The 26,289-nt window shown below is 37.9% G+C and overlaps 1 protein-coding gene across 1 annotated transcript; it reads right to left on the bottom strand.

Annotated features, from left to right (window-relative positions):
- Positions 1-10,766: 10,766 nt before the first annotated feature.
- On the bottom strand, positions 10,767-21,502 carry LOC149011973 (sm-like protein LSM1B). Its single transcript, XM_089161645.1, has 6 exons — positions 21,200-21,502; positions 20,840-21,063; positions 20,040-20,108; positions 19,834-19,949; positions 19,685-19,747; positions 10,767-11,627 (listed from the first exon to the last, which is right to left on the bottom strand). The coding sequence occupies exons 2-6, from the start codon at positions 20,901-20,903 to the stop codon at positions 11,550-11,552; spliced, it is 390 nt and encodes a 129-aa protein (XP_089017771.1). The 5' UTR covers positions 20,904-21,063; positions 21,200-21,502; the 3' UTR covers positions 10,767-11,549.
- Between the last annotated feature and the right edge of the window lie 4,787 nt (positions 21,503-26,289).

Here is a 26,289-nt window from a genome sequence, read left to right as displayed (position 1 = left end):
AGGTAATGAAAATTCAACATTTTTCTGGTTTGAACCTTGGGGCTCCAATCAAGGAAAACAAGCCCAAACATTTAGGTAACTTACTGTTGATAACAATTGGAATACCTCTTCAGTTCTGCGATTCATTTCCACTATCCTTAGATACTTCATCGCTAACATGTTACTTTCCAATGATGAAGACTGGTGGAGCTGCTCACTTTCTAAAATGGCATATTTCTGCTCACACTTACCTGCTATTTTTTGCAACTTGCTTTACTATCTTAGGAAAATTCTTGATTTGATGTAGTTCTCTTTTAAAAATCCCGATTCATTCGAAGCTTAAGTTAGTCTTCTGTCGAGTTTTACAGGTATATATCCCAGTTAGGGTGACTACTATAAAATGGAGCCCATATTCCCACTCTTCTATGAAATAGTGTTGAAACAGTCTGGTATTCACTTCATTTCTTGTGACTAGACTAAAGCATTATCACTTGTTGCTGTTGAAGACAACTTCAAAACAAAGTGATCCATCAGTTTTTTAAACCGGATCAATGATGGATCCTTGTAAAGGTTTCAGGTTGGTTGAATGACTGAGGTGTTTTTCCACCCCTCCCCACACTTGGATGTGATAATTCTAGCTACAATAATCTATCTTTTGCAAAGCAGAATCTAATTATGTACTTTCTTGTTTGAAAAAATATTATTTTGACTTGTGCAGGGATTTGAACTACTCAGTTCAGGATGGATGAATGCTTTTCTGGAGAATAGGTTGGGTTTAGTGATCCAGAATACCAGTGTCTTGAAAACTATCAACTTTTTGGAGTCTGAAATCTTCGGCATGTCGCAAAGCCTCAAATGATCCTAAAAACAAAGGAAACATGTTAGAGAAGTCTGGTGTTCCGTGTTCCAACACTCACTCCATCAACATCATGCATTATCCATTCCAAGAATTGTGGCCTTGGCTTGCTGCTCCTTTTGATGTCAATTCTAGAAAATCCTGTTGATACTCCTATCCTAATTTGATCACAACATTTGATCCTTGTTTTCTTGATATCCTCATGTGCAATGCATCAGAAACACAAAAATCAATTGTAAGAAAGAATGTTGCACTCAATACTGTTATTGAATTATGTTTATGCCCCTATTATATCTCCTCCTTCCTTTCTTCCCAACTCTGTGAGAACCCTAAACCTGCAACTGCTTCTTGCTTATTCTACCATCTCTTCCACTCTGACCAGAAGTTCTCTAGCCATCTCAGGTTGAATCGATCTACTCCTGCTAACTCTAGAGATATCCCTTCTCCAATGGTTCCTCAAGGTAAATGATGCTGTTGTGGTGAGAAAAATCCAAAGTTGATATCTGATATTCAAAGACATCTGAAGATGTGATTGAATCAGTTGGGGTGTGATTTCATCAGTCGGATTTGAAACAGAGAAACCGTGACTGGAAATAAAATCTTCAGTCTACAAAAGCATATATCCCCTTCAATTCTCAACTTCATTTGGATGTGAAGTCAAACACCAGACAAATGTGATTTAGGATTTTCCATTCAAAGTATAGCAAACCTGAATTGAGTTACACAATGATCCCTGCCAAATATGCAGTGTTAGATAAATGATTTCCACATATGTATATCTTTTCACAGAGTGCTGATCATGACTTATACGTGGCTATGGCGTAGTCAACGTTAGAGGCTAGACATTGAAATCCAAAGAACCATCATCCAACTTCATCACCCACCTGGATTTATTCTTCTCTTTTCCAGAGTAAAATATTCCTACAGGATGTCCTTATAAGAGTTGGATTTGAACCAGAGAGGTTAAGGATTTGAACCAGAGAGGTTAAGTATCCTAGACTGTTGAGGTTGTAGATGATCATGGGCCTAATTGTGTAAATATGTTCATTCACAGTTCTTCAAGTTTAATAGGAAAATCAACCATTTAACTGGGATCTCTTTGTTTTTGTTTTTCAAACAAACCCAGTTTAGAGAATGCAGAAACAGATTTTCTATAATCATCAGTGTTAAACACATATATTGCAAGTGAAAACGTGTCTTGATATAAAGACACTGACTTATATTTATAGATAAACAAAGTGATACATAAGTCATATAAAAGGATAAAACTGTCTTTATACTTTATCCCCAACACCCTCCCGCAAAGTCAATCCAGAATGGAGCTTGAGTTTGGACCGGAGAAACAAGAAGCGAATGACAGGTAAACTCTTTGTGAGAATGTCAGCGAGCTGATCCGTAGTAGGGAGATAACGAATTAACAAATCACCCTTGGCTACTTTGTCATGCACAAAATGAAAATCAATTTCAATGTGCTTTGTACGAGCATGAAACACCGGATTGGCAGAGAGAAAAGTGACCCCTAGTCACGCCACAACGTAGGAGGAGAGGGAAGATGAAAACCCAACTCAGTGAGAAGAGATTGAACCCAAGTGAGTTTGGTAGTGGCGAGAGCGAGAGCCCGATATTCACTTTCGATGCTAGAACGAACAACAATGGATTGCTTACAAGATTGCCATGAGATGAGATTGTCACCAAGATAGAGAAAAAAGCCGTCAGTGGACTTGCGATCATCTAGGCAAGCAGCCCAATTGGCGTCGGAACAGGCAATAAGAGAAGAACTTGAAAATGGGGTCAAATAAAGACCATATAAAATTGTTCCCTTGAGATACCGAAGTAATCGCTTAAGGGCCAACCAATGCTCCTCTGTGGGACATGCCAAAAATTAGCATAGTTTATTAACAGAATAGGAGAGATCAGGTCTTGTCAAGGTAACATACTGAAGGCCACCAACCAAGCTTCTATACAAAGTAGCATCCGAAAGAGGTGGACCAGCTGAATGGGTGAGACATTGTGAAGGAGCAAGAGGCGTTGAAATACGTTTGGCCCCCTGCATTCCAGCCTTCTCAAGTAATAAACTGATATAACGTTGTTGAGATAATAAGAGGCCCGTGGGCTGCCGAATGAGTTCAATACCTAGGAAATAGGTTATTGGGCCTAAGTCTTTGAGAGAAAATTCATGAGAAAGAGCAACCATTAGAGTATCAATTTCTGTTGAAGAAGGCCCAAGGATGAGAATATCATCCATGTAGATGAGAATAAACAATGGACCATGCTGATTGTGGCGAAAAAATAAGGAAGAATCGGTGCGCGAGCCTTGTAAACAAAGTGTTACAAGATAAGAACTGAGGCGTTGGAACCAAGCCCGAGGTGCTTGTTTAAGCCCATATAGTGAACGCTTCAATTTACACACATAATGTGGAAAGTGAGAATCAAGATACCCTTGGGGTTGTTGCATAAACACAGTTTCTTCAAGAGTTCCATGTAAAAATGCGTTATTAACAGCCAATTGGCGAATAGGCCACCCCTTAGAGACAGCCAAAGCTAGCAAGATTCTGATGGTAGTGGGCTTAACAACTGGACTAAAAGTCTCGCCATAATCAAGACCATACTCTTGGGTATAACCCTTGGCCACTAAGCGAGCTTTGTAACACGCTATAGTTCCATCAGAATGGCGTTTGATTCGAAAAAGCCATTTACACCCTATGACATGTCCAGAAGAAGGAGGTGGAGTTAACTCCCAAGATTTGTTAGAAAGGAGTGCATGAAATTCGGTATCCATGGCAATGCGCCACACATGATGTTTGGAGGCCCGAGAGTAGCAAGTGGGTTCTATTTCAAATGGGCCAATAGCAATAAGTGAAGTGGGTAGTGGATGTTTAGTAGCTAAGAGATGAAATGGAACCTTGAGCTTGCGTGTACCATCCTGTAATCGAGTCACCATGGGATGAGTACGAATGGGATGATCAACTGAAGTAGGCCCATTAAAAGACCCATTAGTAATATTTGGGTCAACACTCATAGAACCGTCCGTCAAGGTTGAAGCAATAGAGTCAGAAACTTCAGCAATGGGTAAACTAGAAGGTGGAGCAGTTGTAATATTATCCAAAGGTGAAGAAGGCCCAGCATCATTGTTTATAGAATCTTGTTGATAAGAAGGCCCAACAACATTGTTTATAGAACCTTTGTTAGAAGAATGCCCAGCAGCATTGTTTATAGAACCTTTTTGATAAGAAGGCCCAGCAGAAGCATTTGTATCAGGGCTACTAGAAGACATCACAGTGGACGAACTTGTTGAAGCAATAAAAGGCAAACTACCCAAACCAATTACAGGCAATGTAGAAGCTACCGGAGAGACAGAAGACTGCTATTGCAGATCCTTAAATGGAAAAACCGTTTCATCAAACACAACACTACGAGATATTAGAACATTTTTAGTGGTTGGATTATAACATTTATATCCATGATGCGAGGGGCTGTAGCCGATAAAAATGCAATCAGCAGAGCGGTATGCCATTTTATGATGATTGAAGGGTCGAAGAAATGGAAAACACCTACAACCAAAAGCCTTCAAAAAAGCATAATCCGAATGGCGATAATTAACACGATAAAATGGAGAATCCATTCCAAGAGCAACCGTAGGTAAGCGATCGATCAAATAGAGGGCAGTAGAAAATGCACCACACCAAAAACTAAAAGGAACACCAGAGTGAGCCAACAGAGAAAGCCCAACCTCTACAATTTGTCGGTGTTTACATTCAACCTTGCCGTTCTGTTAAGATGTATGAGGACAAGAAAGGCGATGTCCTATGCCACACTGTCGTAAAAATTTTGAAAAGCCCCGAAACTCCCCTCCCCAATCAGACTAAAAGAATTTTATTGAGGTAGAAAATTGATTCTCTACAAAAGCTTTAAAAAGTTGAAAAGCAGTTAAAGTATCAGATGTATGGGCAAGTGTATACATCCATGTATATCGTGTGAAATCATCAACAAAGACAACATAGTACCAATGACCTTCATTACTAACAACATGTGATGGTCCCCAGAGATCACTAAATACCAGTTGCAGAGGAGCCGTAGAGCGGGCAGTGCACTGTTGAAAAGGAAGACAGTGGGACTTGCCAAATTGACATGGGGAGCAAACCATTGTAGAAGAGCGACCAACAGTTCGTAATTGAAACTAAAAAAGTAAATGTCGAACAACACCATCAAAAGAGTGTCCCAGTCGAATGTGCCAAAGATCAGGAGAAGCCTTCACAGCTGAATAAGCAGCAACAGACATCGGCAGAGAAAGTCTATACAAACCATCCTTAAGAGGGCCAGTGAGCAGGGTATGCCCCGAGGACCGATCCTTGATGTAGAACACCCGATCATGAAATTCAAAATACACAGGATTGTCAGCCGTAAATTTACCTATTGAAAGTAAATTACGTTGTGCAATGAGAACATGAAGAACATCATTGAGCAGAAAAGAAGAATCCTAAGATTGCATAACAGAGTGTCCAAGATGGTGAATGGGCAAACCTATGCCATCACCAATACGAACACAATCGAAGCCTTGATATTCAGTAGAGGTATGAAGATGACGAACATCAGGAGTGATATGATGAGAGGCACCAGAGTCTGGAATCCAAACTAGTGGAGGAGAAGAAGAATCGATAGAATGCGCAAAATTCATTTGAGGTGATGCAGAGTAAGGGTGTTGATAGCAAGTTTTGGCCTGATGGCCTGGCCTATCACATAACTGACAATAGATCAAACGATTAGACCCTCTAAAACTATTCCAACCACCAGAATGAAAATTGCCACGGCCCCGACCAAGGAACCACGCGTATAACCTTGACGAGGACCAGAGAAGCCAGAGCGTTGAATAGAACCAGCAGAATCAGATCCAAGAGAAGTGGAAGCCACTTGAGCAGTAATGTTTGTCAAATCTTGAAGTATATTAGCAGCACGAATTTCTTCACACAGAAGCAAACCATGAAGATCAACAAGAGTAACAAGCCGCTCACGAGCGGTGACAGAGGTCACAAAAGTTTGAAAATCAAATCCCAAGCCATCAAGAATAAAGAGAACCAAGTCAAGGTCTGAAACAGGATGATTTGCCATGGCAAGAGCATCAAAGATCTTCTTAACACGAACAAGATAATCTGAAACCGAATCTGAACCTTTCTTGATGCTGTGAAGTTACATACGCAACTGCATAATTCTAGCCTGAGAAGCAAAGGCATAAGTAGTTGCAAGAGCTTGCCAAACCTTTTGAGAAGTAGGTAAACCGGCAACTTGAGAATGAACAGCTTTAGTAAGGGAAGAATAGATCCAAGAGAGCAGAGTCTGATCATAACGTTGCCAAACAAGAAACTCAGGATTCGGTGTCGATGTCACAGAGCCAGAGACCCCCAAGAATGGGGACGGACATGGAAAAGAACCATCAAGAAATCGCATCAGGTCAAAACTCTTGAGTGAAGGAGTAAATTGAGATCTCCATACTAAGTAGTTAGATGAGGAAAGCTTTATCGAAAGAAAATGATGAACATTTGAAAAATTCAGAGACGGAAGAACATCAATAGATCGAGAAGGAGAAGTGGCTTCAGATCCAGAAGCCATGGGAAACAGAGAGAGAAAATGAAAGAACAAACGATCGCACAGCAAACGAGCAAAGATCGCAGATCAAAGAAACAGCAGTGTTCTTGAGTAAACAACGATCGCAGATCAAAGAAGAAGCAGCGTTCTTGAGTAAAGATTGCAGAACAGATCGAACCAAAAATCTAATTGATGGATTGGAAGATCGCAGCAAGGAATCAAACAAAAATTACACCAATAACAGTCTGGAAATTAAGAAACAAGGAACGGTTGCAAAGTTGGAGTGCAGAACAGATCGAACCATTGGCAAGTGATACCATGTTAAACACATATATTGCAAGTGAAAATGTGTCTTGATATAAAGACACTGGCTTATATTTATAGATAAATAGAGTGATACATAAGTCATATAAAAGGATAAAACCGTCTTTATACTTTATCCCTAACAATCAGAAGCCTCAAAAACCTGTTAATCCTTAAGAACTCAATAGAGAATCGGTTAGGTTATTACCAAGCCGGGAAGGATGACCGAGTAACTTCAAAATTGGAAGGTTGGAAAATGAAGTTATTTTCTCATGCAAGAAAGGATGTGCTATTGAGATCTGCTGCCTTTGCTTTACCAAAATATGGGGGTACTCACTTCAAAATCCCTTTAGGGCCTGTTTGGTTACATGAGTCTGGAGATTTCAAATATCTAGAGATTTTAAATCTATAGATTTCAAATCTATGGAGTTATAATTTATAAAATTAGATGTTTGGTTGTGGAATGAAATCTGTGGATTTATCCTAAAAAACTATTTAATCAACGTGATTTTTGTGAATGTGCAAATTTATAGCTTTTTTGAAATCTCTGGATTTCACCCCTTACCCATAAATCTACAGATTCACGTTTTTAGTGTAAAAAGGTGAATCTCTAGATTTCATAAATCTAGAGATTTTTACAACCAAACGGGTATAATTCTTAGATTCATGAATTCAAAGATTTGAAATCTCTAGATTCATATAACCAAACAGGCCCTAAATTAATCCATGATGGTATGAAGAAGGATTCAACAAACTTTTATTGGGGACATATTGGTGATAAGGCGAAGACGAATTGGATTTCATGGGAGAGACTATCTACACCAAAGGAGATGGAATTTCATGGGTACCCTCTGTATCCAATTTTAAAGTGCACTTCCCAAGACCACCATGTTGCGAGCTAGAATGGGTAACTAATCTAATTAATCAAGTAGAGAGAATTTGGAGAGAAGATTTACTACAAGCCTTCTTTCACCCATCAGATCATGCAGAGGCTATTTGAAAAACAAAGTTATCACTGTTTTCTAGAGAGGATCAACAGGTTTGGGAGCTTCACATGACGGTAAATTCAGTGTTAAATCAGCTTATAATGCCAAAATCCATGCAAAGGAGTACTCTGAACAAAACCAAGGATCCTAATCTATTCGGTCAAGGTGGAGATCTATCTCTAAAGAGGTATGGAGGTCTCTATTTGGAAATGTCAATCAGATTAAACACTTTTTTTGAAGTGCTAGTGCAGAAGGGGTATTACAGGCGAAGCTTTAGCTAAGAGGCATGCATGTCCCCACTGATCTAACTGTCAACGTTGTGCCTGCCAAGAGGAGGATATTAGCCATATTTTACTTTGACTACAACCATGGGAGGAGAGCAATTTGGTTTGCTAGCCCACTTCACTCTGTGCATGTTTCTTTCTCTGTTGGTTAGCCAGGAACGCAACCATTTTCAAGGAGAACCCACCAAACCCAGCCCAGGTGGCTGCAGACGCATGAGGGCTTTTGAGGAATTCTGGGAGGCTGGCTTGCTTCAATCACAAGGCCCATACCATACCTACACCCACTCAAGCATGGAGTCCACCAAATAGAAGTACTTTAAGTTTTTAAGTTAAATTCAGATGCCTCTTTCAAATCCAACAACACTCAAGTAGATCGCTTGATTATTGAGATAAATGTAATCTGGAAAAAACCTTTCTTTTCTTTGTTTGAAAATCGATCACTTTTTTAAGATGGGTGAATAACTTGATCTTTTTCAAGTCCTTCTTTGTTTTTGAGTATAATTTTTTCTACATGGGTGATCTCAACTTTTTTCTTGCTTGCTTTGGAACCGAATTCAGATTACAATTCTACATAGATCTATGATGCTTGGTAGGGGTGTCAAAACCTAACCTGAACCGTTAAAACCGGACCGAACGGACCCGTTATAGCTCAAACCGGCCCGCACCGAAGCTTAATGGGCTGTGTTTGGGCTGAACAACCTCAGCCCGCAATGGTTCGGGCTGGGCCGGGCTAGCCCGTGTGTGGCCCGCTAGCCCAAACCGTTGGCCCGAAATCAGCCCGAACCCGAACCAACCCGTTAAACTCGTTATAAATAAATAAAATAAAATAAATTTAAATATAAAAGACAAGAAAACCCAAGTTTCTATTTGTTTTCTTAATTTTTTACTTTGATATGCAAACAACAAGCCTATCAAAGCCTTCATCATTTGGAAGACGGGCTTAGTAAATATTTAGCAAGTATATTATCATTTGAAAATCTTTTAATGTTTTATTTTGATCCATTTTTACCCGCGTCAAGAAGGGAAAGGAGAATAAGCAAATACATCCCACTAAAATTCATCAAGATGCTAGCTTTCTTTTGTATATTAGTTCTATAATTTTTACTTCTTTGTAGAAAAAAAAAAATTAGTTTTGAACACCCAACACAAGAGATTTGAAGAGAATTTAATGCTTATATGTGTTTACATGCTCTTGATAAATTCCACACATCAACAAGGTACTCAAAACATAGCGCTAGTAAACCCGAACCCAAACCGTTAGTCCAAACCGTTAGTCAACCCGAACCCAAACCGCACCGGCCGAAACCGGCCCGAAACCATTATTTTCTTAATGGGCCGTGTTTGGGCTGAGTGCTTTTCAGCCCGAAACCGTTAGGCCCAACCCGAACCGTTGACACCCCTAATGCTTGGGGACAAGATAGGTAAGCTACCAACAAACTATTTTCTCCCTATCATTAGCTTCTCTCCTTTCTTTTTCATTGCTTTCAATTATTCTTTTGATCTGTTTGTTGCTGTCTGATTAACGGCTAAAAAACTTGAATTGTTCATGAGTTATCTTCAATTAACTTCATAGAATATGAATTTTCTGGTCCTTTTTCCTTGTCACTGATATATTTTCTGAATCTGGCTTTCAATTGATCTCTGCTGGTTTTCTTTGAATAAAATATATCTTATGGTTTAGCAAGGGTTTTCAGAAAGGTAAAATGCTATTAGTTAAATCCCATATCTCATTTTTCAACATGCCAAGTCAACAACAGAGACAGAGACACTGACTTACTCGAAGATAAAAAAGAGGAGGTAGAGAAGTGTCGGCTACAAAAAATAAAGGGAAGAAAAACAATGCTATTAGTTTACTCCCATATCTCATTTTTCAAAATGCCAAGTCAGTAACAGAGACAGAGAGACTGAATTACTCAAATTTAGAGCGAAGTGCATGAGTGAAGGTGCATGGGCTTCTGAAAATTTAGAGCGTATGTAGTAACATTCTTAAAAAATGATTTTGGCAGTCTCCTACTCATTGGGAATGGAAGAACAGGTTAGTGACATTTGTTAAACCGGTCAGAAAAATAGTCTGAAAAACTCATTTTGCAAAACATCAACAAAACGTTTTTACCAAAGAATAGAAATACAAATGATAAAATTGGTCAAGATTGAAATCTTAAAACAAGTTTATCAAACACCAACTTATTCTAATAATGTTCTAGAAATATTTTCAGAACGGATTTATCAAATGTCCATTTCCAAGCAAAGAGAGGTCTTTTAGTAAAATGTTAAAAAATAATTTTCCATAAAAATGACTCTCTTAAACGTCTACTCAAATTCTCCCACTCCCCTCCCCTGATCCTCTTGAACTCGGCTTCTCCATAAACCAGCTGGGAAGGTGAGGTTGAAAATTTACTGAATTCTGTATGGTTTTCCGAACTTGAGGGTTTGTCTTTGTCGGATCAAATTCCTGATAGTTGATGATTTTCAAATTTGCATGAACTCATTATATTCTTATTGAAAATGTGAAACCTATGTTCAACGGCAATGGCAGTTAAACCAATGATTAAACGTGAAACTTATCTCTTTTTATTTTATTAATTTTTGAGGGGGTGGGGAGAGGAAATGTGAAACCTATGGTCAACCTATGATCTTTGGTGTGTTCGGCAAGTATTCTTGGAATAAATTGCGAGTCAAAAAAAAAAAAAAAAAAAACTATTCTGAAGTAAGAGTTCTAAATATAAAATCTATTTCGAGAATAGATACCAAACAAGAAATAACCATACAGACCCTCCTTTCACCGGTTCTTTCATCCTTGTTACAAGTTATGTTATTAAAAATAATGGTTAAATACCAATTCCTAAATCATAGACTTCTGCAGGTGCAGGAAAAAAGGAATAAACTTATCAAATATAGCTGTGTTCCATGCCAATACTAATTAAGCACTACCAGAAACCGTGAGCTAAATCAAGATAGAACCTGCAACCATGCCATTTGCAAGTGAAAACCTACTATTGGATCAAGATTAAGAAATCAATACTTCCCTATGAAAGAAACTCTAAGCTCCTTCTCTTTCTTTTTAGCTTTATTTCTTCTCTTCTCATCCTCTGATACCAACAACATTCGGAGACTGCAGAAATATGTTCAGGGGAAACAATTCCATCATCACATAGAATTGATTCCTCTACTGAAAACCAATTGTTATCTCACCAGCTCACCTCCACCAAAAACCAACCTGACATTTGCAACTAGATCAAATATTGAAAGGTAGCATCTGTCTCATCATCATTCATGTCAACTCCTAAGGAAAAGCATCACATCACTCTCAACATGGAAAACAAATTGATACACGTTCCCAAGTTAATTCAACCTTACAAATTTCCAAAAAGCAAAGGAGACAGTACATATTCCAGAGTAATAAATCATGGTGGGGGATTAACAAAGGGGCAGAACAACCTCTACCCTTGCTTATCTCCCCTGGCAATAACCAACCGCGAAAATATTTGCGGACTCGGTTTTTTTTCAAAGATTACATTCAGTCGCTGGACAAAAATTGTGGACCAAATGTGATGATATTAATCAATCCAAATCGAGGAACTCCATCCTTTTTCTCATGGAACCTTTAAGATCTGTAGCATCCCGTTCTGCTTTCTGTGCCTGCAGAGAGACGACAATGGTGTGTAACAGTGTGTATTTGTTAAAGAAAGCCATAAATATCTGCAAAATTATGGCAATACTTCACATTGATAAAGAGTAAAACACCATATGAAAATGAAACAGTTCTGCACAGAATTTTGAAAGACAACCATATGAAACAGTTCCGCACAGAATTTTGGAAGACAACCATATACAAGTTCAATGCACAAGTTCCTGAGAAAAAAACTAAGGGAAATCAACAAGGAAGTCCTTGCAATTCAATACATCAATGCACATAGAAGATCCTGAGCTTGAATCTCTAGGCTCGAACGATTAAGTCACAACATCCCAAAACCAGAGCTATTGGACACTGCTCATCATATCCTAGGGTTTTTTTGTTTTGGGAAACAAAAGATGAAATTCTAGGGTCTCATTGGTAGGATTATTGCTGCTATTAGAGGCAAAAACTATTGGGTATGGGGATGCGTATTACTGAAAGAGAAAGGGATTTGGCAGTGGGGACAACGAGTTGCAGGTTTGTAGGATCTTGGGGAATTTCAAGGTTCCACAAGGGAGAGAAAAGCGGAAGAAGGGGTAGTGCAATGGGGTAGCGTTTCTTTTTTTCTCTTCCTCTTTTTTTTTTTTTTTTTTTGGGGGGGGGGGGGGCAGTTGAACTCACAGCAAACCAGTAGCACAAACAGCCGCAGGCCTCCCACTGGGAAACCCACAGCTCCCAACAATTCTCCCTCAAACCAAGATTTAATCATTAGTCATCAAAATCTGTTCTGGTACATGCTCGAGGCTTTATTTATAACCAACAGTGAATAACTCAAACTTGGACTCAACTTTGAAACCAGAACTAAAAAGGATTCCTACTTCACTCATGACTCTCTTAGAAAGCAAATCAAATAAGGAAAAAATTCCTAATTAAATAAAAACTGCAGACTTAAAAGACAGACTCCTTACCTTAAGAAGGAATCCAATCTTAAGAGGGGATTCCAACTAGACTTTTCCTAATGGGACTAGGACTCCTGACCCAGTACGACTCCAAGGGTGGCAAAATGACCAAATTGCCCCCCATGTGGTTCGACCTTCCTATAGGGCCGCATGGCCTTGGGCAGCAGTCCCACGGTTTCTTTCGGCTCTTGGGGCTTCCATGGGAGTTGGCCCTTCTGGTGGTATCACCTGGGGGAAGTTACTCATACCTATTCTCTTCCATTACAAAGAATCTTAAGAAAAAGAACAATCATTCGCAGTTGTCACGGCACTGTGGCGACCAAGGCTCTATAGGACAGTTGAAAGTTAAGTGGTAAGGGCACCTGCTAAGGCCATTAAGGCAAGTAAGAGATTTAAGTGTACATCCTCCTTCCCCCCCCCCCCTCTCTTTTTCTATAACAGAAATACACCATACCTGGGGAATTGACCATTTATCTTTTCCCTTTTTATTCTTGAACTATTTTTATTGGATTGAAATAGGGATATTTTATTATCTATAAAAACTATCTTAATGTAAATGACATCAAATATAAAAATAGTTTATTATTTTTTATACTATTTGGCATAAGGAAATGCCAGATTTTGATATGATACAAATTAAACTTGTGCAAGGCACCCTAAAATAACCGGCAATCCCCTAGATGCCCATGCAGTGCTTTGGCAACACCTAGGCAAGCCTTGACAACGATGATCATCCTCCTAATCACAATAGACATAAATCATGACACCAGAAAGAGAACTAACTACATTAAAAAGTACCAGATTGCATCAAACAATTGTCCTTCAAATTCGGAAAGGCATATCTATTTTTCTCTAGAACTTTTTTGCCATATTGGGGCTATGGGAGTCAAACCCTGAAACCCACCTCATACGTAATTAGTTATGAAAATGAAAGAGGATTGAAGTAACACAAAACATGGAGCTTGCATGTTGAGCAGAAGACAAAATATGCTGATGTAGATCACAAGTCCACATACAGCCATAGGAACAAGACTGGCTAGCAGACCTGGCAGCTCCTCTCAGTAGTCACATTCTGCAACCTTTAGTGGGCTGGGTAGTCACATTCCATACACAAAACACACAGGAAAAATACAAAACAGAAAAATTAAATAAACTAGGAGATGAGAGAATGAGAAAGAAGACGACGACCAGAATTAGGAAAGAAAAGAAGTACCACGAGACTTCCATGGCTGTCTGTAGGGTTTACAGAAGAAACTGAGAGTAGAAAGAGAGAACTGATTGAGAGGATTTTAGAGAAAAGACGAATAAAAAACAAAAAAAAGCAGAGAAAACAAAGGAATATATGACAGAGACAAGATGAGAAGAACTAGGAAACAAAAACAAAGAGCAGAGTTGATGAAAAATGTTCCGTGCATTTAGAGAATTACCATACCAGCATGATTGCATTTGGCTGTATATTAGGAGCCACAACACAGTCATCCTTCAATAGGATGTGAAGATATTCATCAAGAATTGTGGGCTATCAGCACGAAAAATAAATCTTGAATATTTGGTTCCGAAGCTGTTAGTAGATGACCTTTTTTTTTAAAATAGAAAGAACATCAGCTTGGTTGATAAGTAAGAAAGAGCTATGAGGATGTAGTTTTGGTATAATATTAGAGGAATATGATATGAAGAAAACAGATCGTCTACCCCCAAGGGCTATGAGAGAAACAGAGAGATGGCAAAGGGCAGTGGGAGGTTCTTATATTTGAGAAGAGTATTTCTAAGAAACAAAGGCAGCAGGTGTCATTCAAGAAAGAGGAACAATCATTCAAGCAAAAGAGGATGGGAGAGAGGAAGTGTCCTAACGCTTGGACAGAAATATAGGGAAGCAACGTGCCTTTTATGATTCAACCTTTCAAAAAATGAAATAATAAATAAATAAAATATTTTAAATTTTTGGGGAGAGAGATAATGTGGTCAAACAAAATAAAGTAAAAAAATTAATTGGGGAGAGCTGAAAAAGGGTGATTTTGAGGAGAGGGAATAGGTTGGAGCATGAAGATTCAACATTTCAAAAGAAGGGTAAAGCATTTTAGCTATAAGACTTACTGTTCACATGAACAGTACCCAAGTTACAGTCTACACAAACAGTGATTTAGAGGAAAATACAGACAGCTGGCATGAAGATTAGCTGCTGCATATTTAATGCAGACCTTAGAAAGGGTCTGCTATGGTGGGTCAACAATGCAGAGATTGAAAGAAGAACATCAGGAGAATGGGAAAGAAACGCACACTCTTGAAACTTCTATTCTCAGCTCATCCCAATAATGACTGGGATACAAGATGCATTTAAAGAAGAAGAAAAAAACACATATCCCAGTTGAAGCATGAATTTCAAAAACAAAGTGCAGCTAAAAGATTTAACTCTAACTTACTCTTCTAATTTAATCATAAATGAGTAACCCCAAAATAAAATACCACATTAACTGATTCCAACCCTTGTTTGACCAAAAACACTTTGATAGGCTCTTGTTGGGTTTGGGATTCCAAAGTCCAGCATGCCAATCCAACCAATTAAATGATTTGATATCAATGTATGTGACCTGGTACAATATTCTACAAAAGCTGGCACTAGTATAGTTTCTATTTTTTCTTTTGAAAGTAAATTTTTATTTCATTGCATTAGAATCTTGGTAGTTTCAAATTTCAGTTTGCTACTATTTTAAGAGATCCTATTTTGATGTATAGGAAGTTTCTATTTTACTTTCTAATTTTGAGACTTCCAGCTTTGTAAAGCTGTTGCCAAACTATAAATAGACCCTTTTCTTGCAATTGGGGATTAGAATGGAGATCCGAGTTTGCAGCCATGTTGCCATTGCTTATAGAGTAATTGATGCTCAACAGGTGAAATAGCTCTGCTGAGAGACCAAGAGCTGTGATAGCTATGGTGAGAGGCCCAGGGCTGAGATAGCCTAGCCCATACCATCGCCCTTCTTCTGTCTATCTATCTCTTTCTTTCTTTGTATGTTATTCTTTCATATGTAAAGAGACACCACATACCACAGCCAGGTGTGCGACCCGGGTCGAACACCGGATTAGTCATGGCAAAGCCTTGGAAACCGGGGTTGGAAAACCAAAAAAAAAAAAAAAAGACACCACACACAAAAAAAAAGAACAAATTTCAATCAAAACTGGAGTTTCGATCCAAGGAAAATGTGAGATTTCCAGGTTTCGACCGAAATTTTGGTCGAAACCAATGACTTCTTTTTTTTAATTTGGACCCTAGGTATCGGGCTTACATGACCTCCATTTCATCTAATTTCTTGCTTCCTCCCTATTGAGGCTCTTTTTGGTATCAATTATCATTCTCAATTATGAGAATTTCTCACTTGCTCACTCTTATTTTCTAATAATTTTTTGTTTTGACATACCAAACTTATTTTTCATTCCATAATCTATTTTTGATAAAATTCACCAAATTATTTTTCATTCTTGACCAATAATGAATTCTTGTACTTATTTCTTTTAAATAGGCATAATAGAGAATGAGAATTGATACCAAAAAGAACCTTAAAGCATAATAAACACAATGGAACTAGTATTTTCCCACAAAATGCATTGAAAATTTATCATTCAAGTATATTAACAAATGACTGGTTCCGACAAGTACAAATTGTATTGCATACAGGCATAGAATCATTAGCATACATTAATTGTTTGATAGAATGGTTACATAAACAACAAGTCAACAAAATAAAATGACCAACTAGATCAAGTGATGGTGTCACATATATTAAGTTGAAGCCCATATATTATATATACATATGTATTTTGAAAAAAAAATACATAATTTAAAAAATAGTTATTAAAATCAGAAGGAAAAAATTGCAAATAATAAAAAAATAAGTTTAACAACATACAATCATAGATCATAGTCCTAGACTAAACATATATTAATTTCAAGGCAATACAAGATAATTAAGGCATAAACAAAACAAAAATAAAAAAGGGGAAAGTTTAGAACTATTGTCTATTGAGTATGATTCATGCTTCACATTTTATTATTGCTAAAGTTTCCTTTGTACCTGTTGTGGCTTAAGAAGTGTTTTGAGACAAAAGAGTTGTGGAAATTATATGAAAATGGGATAGAAACCAACAAAAACCCAGAATAAACAAGTTGGATGTCAAAGCTTGTGAAATTTAGGTCGAAACTTGTGAAATTTCAGTCAAAACCTGTGAAATTTTGGCCGAAACCAAGGTTCAATGTGTCAGCAATGGCCATGTCAGTGGGGGGCAACACGACTCCTCCCAGGGAAATGAAATAAACTCCAAGTCAACAATATGTCGTCGATAAATTGGTGATATATCGTCGACGGTCGATTTTTCGACCGTTGTCAATATATCATTAGAATCGGCAATATAAACAAATGTCGGTCGAAAATTTCAATTCGATTTTTTCATATTTTCTCTCTTCTCTCCAAAGCATCTCTCCTATTTTTTGCATTTTTCACCCTATTTTGCATTGATCTTCAACATCTACGAGTACAGCTTGCTTCGTTATTGCCGAATATCACGTTGTTTCTGTCAATAAAGCGGGATTTTGCACATATTTGCGAGTTTTTTCATCTCACAAGTAACCATTTTTTTCCAACTAATTTTTGACAAAATGCATGCCATAATGTTGTTGGATGGTTATGAAATTAAAGTATGTTGAATACCGTGGGTGTATTATAGGCACTAGAAGATAGTTACTATGAGCGTGGTCTCTCGGGGTCAGAGTCTATTGCAGAGTCCATATTTGGCTCGTGGCAGACAGACCCATCATCTACACAATCATTGGCACCAGTAGCACCATTATCAAGCCTCCAGGACCTTCCTTGGCCCTATTCTCACTTCCCTCACATGGGAGTTCACTTGGAGGCGAAAAATGACCATTATAAAGCTGCAATTCAAGACTATTTGAAGAACTAACAATATCAAATGAGATGGGTTCAATATGTAAATTGGTGGGAGGAGAGGATGATTGCTACCATGGGTTGGAGAGAGCACAGTCAATGGGAGTTGAATCCACCTAGGCACAGTACTTGGAATTGAGAGTTGGAGATTTGACATGATTGGATGACTCTATGAACTTGTATAATGAATTGTAGATTTTAGTATTTCTCTTCACTAGTTGTGTACTTGTGTTCTCTTTGCATGTTTAATATGAGTTTTCCAGAATTCTAGTTTCGCCTGCATACAGTCGGGCATGTGTCAATCAGGAACATTAGTTTAGGTGATGTTTTAGGTCAAAATAACACACCCAATGTGTTTATGGCCTCATATTGAGGCTACATGTCAAAATTCATGCCAAAATGACCCCAAATAACCCTCAAAACTGGGGGTCAATTTTTCACCGACATCGCTCAAAATGTTTTCGAAAATGTCGCCCTATGTTGCCATGTCGATGGTGTCACCAGCCATCGACACGGCAACACAGGGCGTCATTTTGAACCTTGGTCGAAATATCTAAAGTTTCGTTTCGATTTGAAAGAAGGCAGGTATTTCTTAGTCCACACACACAAAAAAGTTCTTGTTTAATTGTATTGATCCTGGTTGCAATCGATCTACCACTAATTTTGTTGGTATGATGTTGACTCTTGCATTATATACAAGGAGGATTAGATGCAGTCACGGAACTTAATCAAGATTCAAAATCTCAATTCGAGGCCAACTTCGACCAACATCAAAACGGAGATGGTACCCAAATCTCAGAAATCTTGGCCAAAACCTAGGAATTTCCAAGTAGTTTCGACACCAGGTTTTGGGGTTCTTAAAAAGGGTTTTTTTTTTTTGTCTAATTTATTAGATACTACCTAATTAAAGCACAAAGAACACAATGGCACAGGTATTTTGCAAGGAAAAAAAAACAATAAGTTATCATTTTCAAGTGTTAGTATGCATGAGAGATTCTGAGAAATACAAACTTTGTAAAACTGAATAGATTGTATTGTACATATTAAATGTTTGATACAAAATTACAAATACAATAACCAAAAAGAAACTCCCAGGCTTCAGTTCCAAGTTGAATGCCTGGGCGGATCCATCCCTTGAGACGCGTTCTCTAAATAAAGTTTCAAAGTACTCCATATCTAGCAACTCCACCATATACTCTATAAGGACCATAACAATGGAGCAAGCAGCAAACAAGGTGAAGGAAGAGAAAGGAGTGATGATTCTTTAGTGAAAAAGAGGTTGAGAGAGGCAAAAAAAGAAAAATGGGGGGGGGAGTCCCTGAAATTTTGACTAGCGGCACCTGCAACTTCTGCAAAATTTCACAGTTTGCAATCAAGATTTGGAACTTTTGAATAGGGTATCGCAGGTTCCATTGGCCCGTAGGATTTCATCTCCGTTTAGGAAAAAAACCAAAATTTCGGCGTCTAAGTTGAAATTTGAACCCATAGACTTAATAGAGCAGCAGCACCACAAATACGGAGCTTGCATGTGAAACAGAAGACCACTAAAAAACAAGGCAGATTCAAGTACCACGTCCATTAACTAATGAGATTTATCAACCTTTTCTTTTTCATCTAAGGAAATGATCTCCATGACCGGTAACTGTTTAATATAATAAATTTATAGGAAGGATATATAAAATTAAGAATAGAACGTAACGCATGTATTGACCAAGTACAACTGTAACCTTTTTTTACCCACTGGATAGATTATTTGCTCCCATATAAATTGAACTTACCTTTGCAAAAGCTGTTTACTTGATCCTTTCACGATAAAGAACAAAAACAAAGGTTTATACAGAAAATATGAAACTTTTGTGAATATATCTACTGATGATGCATTCAAACAGCTCTGAAGTCTGAATATCAGCTAACTCAATAGTTCATCAAACAGATTCAATATTTAGTTTAACATAAAGACAACCCTTGTTTTATCAAATATTATGGGGATTTATGGCATAATGCAGACAAATCTATTTAGGTGCTTTTTCAAGCTAAATATAATTAAATAAGTTGTGATTAATAATAGCCCATCTATTACAGTCAGCAGCCAGCTCTAAATAGCCGGTTATTCATTAAGGCAAATTATCTCCAGTTGTAGACAGAGCAGATGCATATGAGAATATTCACATAAAACCTTACCCTTCTTATTTCTGCAGCTGAAACACGAGCCATATGTGGGGGAAGCTCCTCCCTCTCAAGGTCCTGTCCAAATCACAAAAAAACTTTGAGAAGACAAGCAAATAGTAGTTACTGCAACAACAAATCAATAGTAACTAGATTTACCATACCAGCTCACCAATTAAGACAACATTCTCCCCACGAATTACATAGAGACCTAAGGGAATATCACAGTAAAGATCGCCAACAATCACTCTCTCACATGCACCTTCAAGAACAGCATTGGCTGCATACAATGACGAAATTCATCAGTCAATAAACGAGATAGAAGTAGTGCATGATATTGAAGAAATAAATGAAGCTAACAATATCATACCAAACTGATCGAAAGAGCGAAGTATCCCCAAGAGTTTCCGACCATCTCGGAGCAAAACAAGAAGTTTCTCTGCGAAATAAAATGAGCAGGTGGTAAAATCTGGAATGAATTTTCCCTTTTTAAGTTTATAATTACAGAAGAATGATATTGAACAAAAAGTATTAACACTGACAAGAGAGACCAAGGAGGACTACAGCCTATACACCACCTAAAAGCCACAGTCGGACCTCCATAGCATTTCCATGTAGTTCTTGCTAAGAAACCAAGTGTACAGAGCTATACAAGTTACTCCAATAATCAATAATTCTCTAAACCAACCATATAATGTGGGTTTAGAGACTAGCATCCCAATCTGATCAAACTTTCAATAAATAGCATCAATTTTTATAGACATTCATGATACATGGGTTACAAGTGCACCATTTGAATAGAGTGGTAAGCCATGACAAAACGAGTAAATGACGACCTTAATCCCCTCATATTGATGAATACACACTCAAAATATGGGATCCGTTTCTGGATGACATACTATCACTAACCCTTTCCGACAACTCACTTTTGGTTTTTCAAACTTCTCATACCAAATAATATAAAAAACAATAATTTATAGTTTTTATTTTGGCGTAAAACAGAAAACGAAGGGTAAGTCCAATGAAATCCATCAATCAATCAACAAACTACTCAATACCCCAAATTAAACAAGCTTGAGTAAGCGATCACAAGACTCAAGAATAAGGCAAGAAACAGCATATATCGCCCAAAGACAATAATTTTAACGAGAACAGCCAGAGAGAACTTACTGTCGAGGTAGCTAGCAAGAGATGTGGAAAGGAAGATATCTTCCGCGCCGCCTGCCCAAGACATTAAGCTTCAACTTTTTCCGGTACCTCAAAAATCACCGAAAAATTCTTCAGAAGCGTGAGAAATGGCATTGGCAGCTCGATTCTTCACCGTCTTAATACTCCCAATCGACGAATTTAACAATAAAACGTAAGAGTATAATTTAAGGAGCGAGTACAGAGATCTGCAAACGAATAATAAATCATCCAAAAGACCAAAACCCTAATTTCATCAAAATTGCTCAAGCCAATAGTGCTGGAGATCCAAAAACCATACTTGCTAGGGAAAAAGACCCCAGCATTAATTATGAAGTACTTTACCTGCGAAACGAAGGACTTCGAAGGTTGGAATATTTAGAATAACGCACGAAGATAGAGGCTTGAAAAAAGATAAATTAACTAAGAAACAACGACTGGCATGCAATGAATGAGAGAGGAAGGGAAAGAACGGATGGGGCGGGAAATATCAGAATTCTAGGGCTAGGGTTGGACCTTCTGATCAGCGCCTGCAACTATCTCTCCGGGAATTTTTTCCCTTTTATTTGTCGCTCTCCGAACCTAAACGAAAAACCAAAAGGTCCAAAACAATATGATTGATTTTTCCAATAATGACATGTCATATGGAATCCTTACTCAGAAAATAATAAATTTATAAGTCGTAATTTTAAACAATTAAAACGGGTGAAAAAAACAAAGATGGATCGGATGTTGATCCCTTCGCTAATGGTTCGATGAAAACTCCACCCATTTGGCCAAAAAAAAAATGAAAACTCCACCCGATTTTATTTACAACTAATGTCCATCATATTTTTTTTGGTACAATAATATATACTTTTTTTTTTTTTGTAAAGTAATAATACTTTTTATATACAAGGGATTGGAATGGATTTTTATTTGCAGCAAATGCTGCTACCAGTAGTCAGCGGTCAAGATTTCCCATGTATATAAAATACGATTGAAAATGCAAGGGTTTAGTTGTTAATATAAAATGGGCTAGCGATACCAAAGGGGTACAAAGGACTGCCCACAAGTTAGTCTGTCTAACCTATTAAGTTGCCATTAGTTTAATAGTTTAGCAGACCGGTGAAAGCTTTAGACTCTTTCCATTATGCCAGCTAGTGGTGGATGCTGGTCCATCGCCATTGGTCTATCGGTTAGTGGGAGAAGTCATAGCAGTGGTCATTTCCCTTAATCCGTCAAGTTAGTCCTACATCGCAAATAGTTCATTATGAAAATGCACAATCATAAGCTGACCACACGAGTCGATATTCTGAAGATGGCAAGCAAGATCCAATCTAAAAAATGAGTGCCTTTCCACTTGACGAGCATAAATCAAATGGGATTGCTTCAAGAGATGATGGGGGGGGGGTGCTACAGGTTACCCTCAAACCAGACCTTTCCCCTATTAGTATAAAAATGTGGTTGGGGATGATCCTTTTTATACCACAAAACTGTGCCTAATTAAATTAAACCATCATTAGATTATAAAATTAGAATTTTGAACAATTAAAATCGGTAAAAAAAAACAAAGATGGACCCACGACCTCTCCACTAAGAGGTGAGGTTCTCAACCACTCCACTAATCCTTCATTGACTACAATAATACTTTTTATATACAAGGGATTGGGATGGCGGTCAAGATTTTGCCATGTACACAAAATTCGATCCAATAGTGTCAGTTGAAAATGCAGGGGTTTAGTTGTAGATATTAAAAAAAATTACACTAAAGGATTTTTCAATTTTGCAAATCTACAAAAGGAACCCCCTAATTCTATCAAATCCTAATCATTCATTTCACAAGCCCTGGATCGAGTTGTGTTCGATTATGACATTCTCAAATGCAGGAACAAAATGTAGTTCACACTAATAAATTAATGGAAGAAGAAATCACATCAAAATAGCTAAAATCAAAACTCAAATCAAAGCTCAAAGAAAGACAATGTATCTCATTTACGCCTTGTGGCAGGACATATGGTTTCTAAGACGGGAACCAAAGTTTCCTGAAGAAGTAGCCAAAGACATCCCTTTATACTGGGAGGATCATTGTTTACTCCACTTGCTAATTCTAAAAAGGCGTAGGGGTCCCTATGGAATAGCCATGTCCCGCCTTCCAAAACGACAACCTTGAATTCTCCATTAGCCTACCAATACCCGTGGCGCAATTGCGTGAAACCAGTGATATTACATAGAAACACCATGAAAAGCCGAGAGAGAGAGAGAGAGAAAGATGATATAGATACATGATTTCTCGATTACCAAAAAAAAAAAAAAGATACATGATTTCTCGCCCTCTCCATCTACCCAGATTTGGAATTTGGGGATCGGGTGGAATGAAGGACTGAATTTGTAAATTTGAAAAATGCTAAACATTTAAATGTAAAAACAAACTTATATATTCACCTATATACCCTTGCTTGATTTACCACAACCGTTGGATCTTTTGGGTCAAATCCTAGCCTGCTGCTGCCGCAAATAAAAATCCCCATATATCACCAACAATGAGGTTAATAAGAACAACTCTGAAATGTTTTTACAAACTAGGAAAGAATTTATTGTAGAATTTTCACTTTCTACACTACTAATTTCAGAACTTGTATAGAATTTATAATAGAAATTTCTCTAACAGTTTCTACAATAGAAGTTCTGTCCTTTAAAATGGATGTGTGAGAAACATCAGGAATTCTTGTTCCTTTAAAATGGATGTGCGATATGTGGTTGCGTGTTAGAAAATGAAGACAAATCAAAGCAAATCTGCAACTTTCCCCTCCCTCTCTTTCATTTAATGGCTTAAACCTCTCGAATCAAAGCGGAACTTTAACACAAAGTCTACAACATTTGGTTGCGAACTCAAGCTAGGGTTTGCAAAATGAATGATCAACGTTTGATAGAACTAGGGGTTTCGATTTGTAACTTTTTAAAATATAAGACCCTTCAATTGGCACAGTTCGATCGTATTTTGTATAAGTGGCAAAATCTAGACCGTTGGCTGTTGATAGCAGCGGCTGCCGCAAATAAAAATCCGATTGAGATATCATGTATATCATTAGCAACAGTCTAACCCACAACCTCTTAATAACCTCTTCATTAAGAGGTTGTCATTACCAATCAAGTAACCTTGCAATGGTAGATCATCATTTTTTTTTTCTTGCAAAAACATAAATCAATACTTGAATCAATGATATGCCCAAACCAATTTGGAGAAACAAACTTGTGAAGTTAGAGAGGTCTTCAAACTTCCAAGTCATCCTTGTTTATTAAAGGGTAACATAGGCTTAAGAGGCTCATTAAAAATCTTGACTTGTACCAAGTGAAATTCATAGTCACATACTAAGGATGTGAATTATCTTAGGCAACAGATATTTATCAACTTGGCAAGGTAAATTTGATCTAGGCAACAGATATTTGTCAACTTGGCTAGGTAAATTTTATCTAGGCAACAGATATTTTATGGCAAATATGCACATAGGCTTGTAATGTAATCTCTCCAGGGCTTCCTATCCAATTCTACAATGATATCACCTAAGCTTGCTTCACAATTTTCATCCAGTAGCTTGAGTGTCATTCCAAAACAATCCAGTGTTATGGCAGATCCCTTGTCTTGAAAGACCCTCACCATTACGAATGCGACAAATTGGGCTCCTTCCGATCCTTAGTAGAAATTTGTAATGAAGACTTTGGGCTCTTGCATGAATACATAGACCATTTGTGTACCAAAAAAACAACTTCTTATGTAATCCCCAAATATCAAACTAGAAGTGATACAAAAGGCCCATAATGATCTACCTAGTTGTTCTCTAAGTTTTTGAAATCTAGAGTCAATCAAAACATTTGACAATGAGCCAGCTTGGATCAGCCCCTCATCAGTGAAGGTCTCTTGGTTAATAAAGCCATGGTAGCTAGACAGCCTTTTAGCCTCAGGCAGGGTATGTGCATTGAGGTTGGTCTACGGAAAAAGGATATAATTGATTCAACTCTCTTATTTCATCAATGAGAAATCGATCCTTAAGATAAAGTTTTAGTAATGTTTATCTCACGATACATTTGTTTGAATTCCTGGCTCCAATGGTTTCTTTTTGATGAAGTCAGCTTATAAAGTCATCCGTTGCTGAGGACCAAAAGTAGCTTCAATGAAATCGATCTATTTTGCTGACCGACAAACCAAGTACTTTTTCATTTGCTAGCTTGTGTTTCAGAGGTAACTCTCCTCGAAGGACATACTTGTAGGCAAGGAACGAAGTTTCGGCCAAATTCGCCGGTTCGCCAGCAGGCGAACCTAGCGAACCGACGACCTTTCAGCGAAAGTTCACCAAGAAATGATAATTCTCGTTGGCGGTGGAAGTCCTATAAGGACAGCTGTACAATTGAAAATAAAAATAAAATAAAATAAAAACAATCACATGTGACCTGACATCACAGTGCGTGGAAGAGTGGGAATGTGGGATAATAAATTATAAAAATCAAAACTGCCAAAATCACTTCAAGGTTTCATGAACGGTGAACCTTCGTCGGTTGCAGATGCAGTCATGGAGGTGGAGCGGAGCGGTAGAGGTTTTAGTTCTTTGGAGATGGAGTTGGAGCGGTAGAGGCTTGGTTCGTTGCAGAGGTGGTTTTTAGGCTTCTCTTCTTCCCATAAATTCTCTGTTCCTTCTCCGACGACGACAACAATACCTTTGTGTGAAGCTTACAATAAGAAATAAGAGCAAACGAGTAATGAGGAGAAAACTCACAAACCATCGCCAACACTGTCAATTCTTTGTTCGATTCTCTTGTTTTCTTGCATTTCTTCCCTTCAAATGTAGGGATTTCTTTCAAGAGTGGGTTTTTCAGGCTTGGGTTTGAGATTTTGGGAAATTTCTAGGGTTTATTTCTTCTGTTAATGGGGGCTAGATTCTCTGGTTTTCCATTAGAAAATGACGGACACGATTTTCTTGTGAAGCCTTGTCTCGGCGACATACCGGAGATTGTTGTTTCTTCTCCAAAAGTAGCTAAGAGCAACCCAGGGAGAAACAGAGGGGACCGAGTGTTCAAGAAATCGGCCGGATCTCACCAGTTTGGCGAGAAAATGCAAGATATCGCCAAGAAATCGACGATATCCAGCCAATCTCGTTTCGAACCTATATTTCGGTTCGGTAAGGACCAATATCACCTAAATTCGGCGAGATATCACCGCCGAAATTTCGGCGAATTTAAGTTCCTTGGTTGTAGGCCTTGTAAAACAAACTTGAAAAGTCACGATCACTTGTCTTTTTTTGTTGTACTTTATTGATGTAAAAGAAAACAATGAGGAATCTTACACATAAGGGAGTCAAAGAGCAGGATCCAAGTTAAGAAAGGGGGTGGGGAATGTTGATACACAAGCCAATATTAGGATAATGCTGCAGATTTGGCAAGCTCGTCCACAACAAAGTTCA

This window comes from Hakea prostrata, chromosome 7 (genome assembly GCF_041222555.1).
Source record: "Hakea prostrata isolate BN-2017 chromosome 7, UWA_Hpros_2, whole genome shotgun sequence".
In the NCBI taxonomy this organism is placed as follows: domain Eukaryota; kingdom Viridiplantae; phylum Streptophyta; class Magnoliopsida; order Proteales; family Proteaceae; genus Hakea; species Hakea prostrata.
Note: the sequence above shows the minus strand (reverse complement) of the source record. Positions and strands in the feature narration are given on the sequence as shown.

Coding starts and splice junctions, on each gene's coding strand:
- LOC149011973 (XM_089161645.1), bottom strand. CDS start 20,903: ATGTCTTGGGCAGGCGGCGCGGAAGATATCTTCCTTTCCACATCTCTT. Junction 20,109..20,839: donor TCTTGCTAGCTACCTCGACA/GTAAGTTCTCTC, acceptor TTTATTTCGCAG/AGAAACTTCTTGTTTTGCTC. Junction 11,628..19,684: donor CAGCTGCAGAAATAAGAAGG/GTAAGGTTTTAT, acceptor GTCTCTCTGCAG/GCACAGAAAGCAGAACGGGA.